At 36.5% G+C, this 1174-nt stretch overlaps 1 protein-coding gene across 1 annotated transcript in view; it reads left to right on the top strand.

Moving 5' to 3' along the window:
- LOC118338288 (interleukin-13 receptor subunit alpha-1-like) overlaps positions 1-1174 on the top strand; it is an 11342-nt gene that overhangs the window by 7887 nt on the left and 2281 nt on the right. Inside the window, exons 7-8 of the mRNA XM_035675574.1 lie at positions 224-362; positions 675-774. Of these exons, the coding sequence (XP_035531467.1) occupies positions 224-362; positions 675-774 (239 nt within the window). The remainder of the gene's footprint in view (positions 1-223; positions 363-674; positions 775-1174) is intronic.

Genomic DNA, 1174 nt, shown 5'->3' with positions numbered 1-1174 from the left:
CTATATTTTGCAGTCTATTTCAAAAGTTGATGTTGTAAAGCATACCTTTGTGAAACAGTATTTGAGACAACATGTCACTGAGATGTTTGCAAAAGCTTGTGCAAAAACTAATGACCAGGCCAAACCTTTAAATAAACTACATCTTTATTTCACCAGTGGCACATAGTCTCTCTATACCTGACAAACAGCAACACTATGTTTTTGTGTGCTTACTGTTTTTTAGGAATGTCTGGAGCTGAACGAAAAGAATACGATGAAAATCCCCTACGTTAAAAACTGCTTTTATGAGTTCCGAATCACAGCCAGGACTGAGAAACGTTGTGTCCTAATGGTCAGCAACGGCAGTGAAGTTGTAACTTATGGTAACTATCCAACCAATTTTATTTTTTCAGAGTGCATTTATCAACATTACATGAAATGTTTATATTTTATATGAACTAGGTTGTACAAACTATTTTTGAAAAAAGTGAAATGTTGGGTTGCTTTAAGTAGACTTAACTATGAGGTTGGTATTGTTGTTTCTTTTATCTTTATCTTTACAAAATAAATATTTATTTCCTTAAGTCTATTTCTTAAGATTGTATCATTATCTATTATTATTATTATATAGCTTGCCACATGGAGCTTGAAATAGTCTTGAAGGCTGAAGAAAATGTATCTATTGTTGATCGCAGGTACTCATGTGCCCCCTGACTGGACACTGACTGTGGTGGCCATTGTCATCCCTATCATTCTGTCCGCCTGCATCATTCTGTCCTGCTACTGCTTCAGGAGGTATGTTTTGGAAATCAGAATCAGAATCAAGAATTTTGTTTATTGCCAAGTAGGTTTTTACACGGAATGTGACCTGGTGCAGTTGGTGCATAAATACACATATACAAATATACAATTGAACAGCTGAAACAGCTGGCTGTGTAGGCCTAAGTCAAAGAGTTCCACCCACCGGCCAAAAAAGTGTCTCTAGACCAGGGGGTCTCAAACTCCGTACTCAAATTGGCTTGTGGCCACTTCAACGTTCAAGTTCTACTACTGGAAAAATATGTCCATTACTAACGTATGCCAACAGCAGTTTCTATATGAAGTTTCTTTGACAAACAGTATTTGAAATATGCAGCAGTGACAACATGTCAGAGATTTTTGCAGAAGCTTTCTCAACAACTAACAACCTAATGAT

Source organism: Morone saxatilis, unplaced genomic scaffold, assembly GCF_004916995.1.
Source record: "Morone saxatilis isolate NCDOM2014 unplaced genomic scaffold, NCSU_SB_2.0 Contig4, whole genome shotgun sequence".
In the NCBI taxonomy this organism is placed as follows: domain Eukaryota; kingdom Metazoa; phylum Chordata; class Actinopteri; family Moronidae; genus Morone; species Morone saxatilis.
Note: the sequence above shows the minus strand (reverse complement) of the source record. Positions and strands in the feature narration are given on the sequence as shown.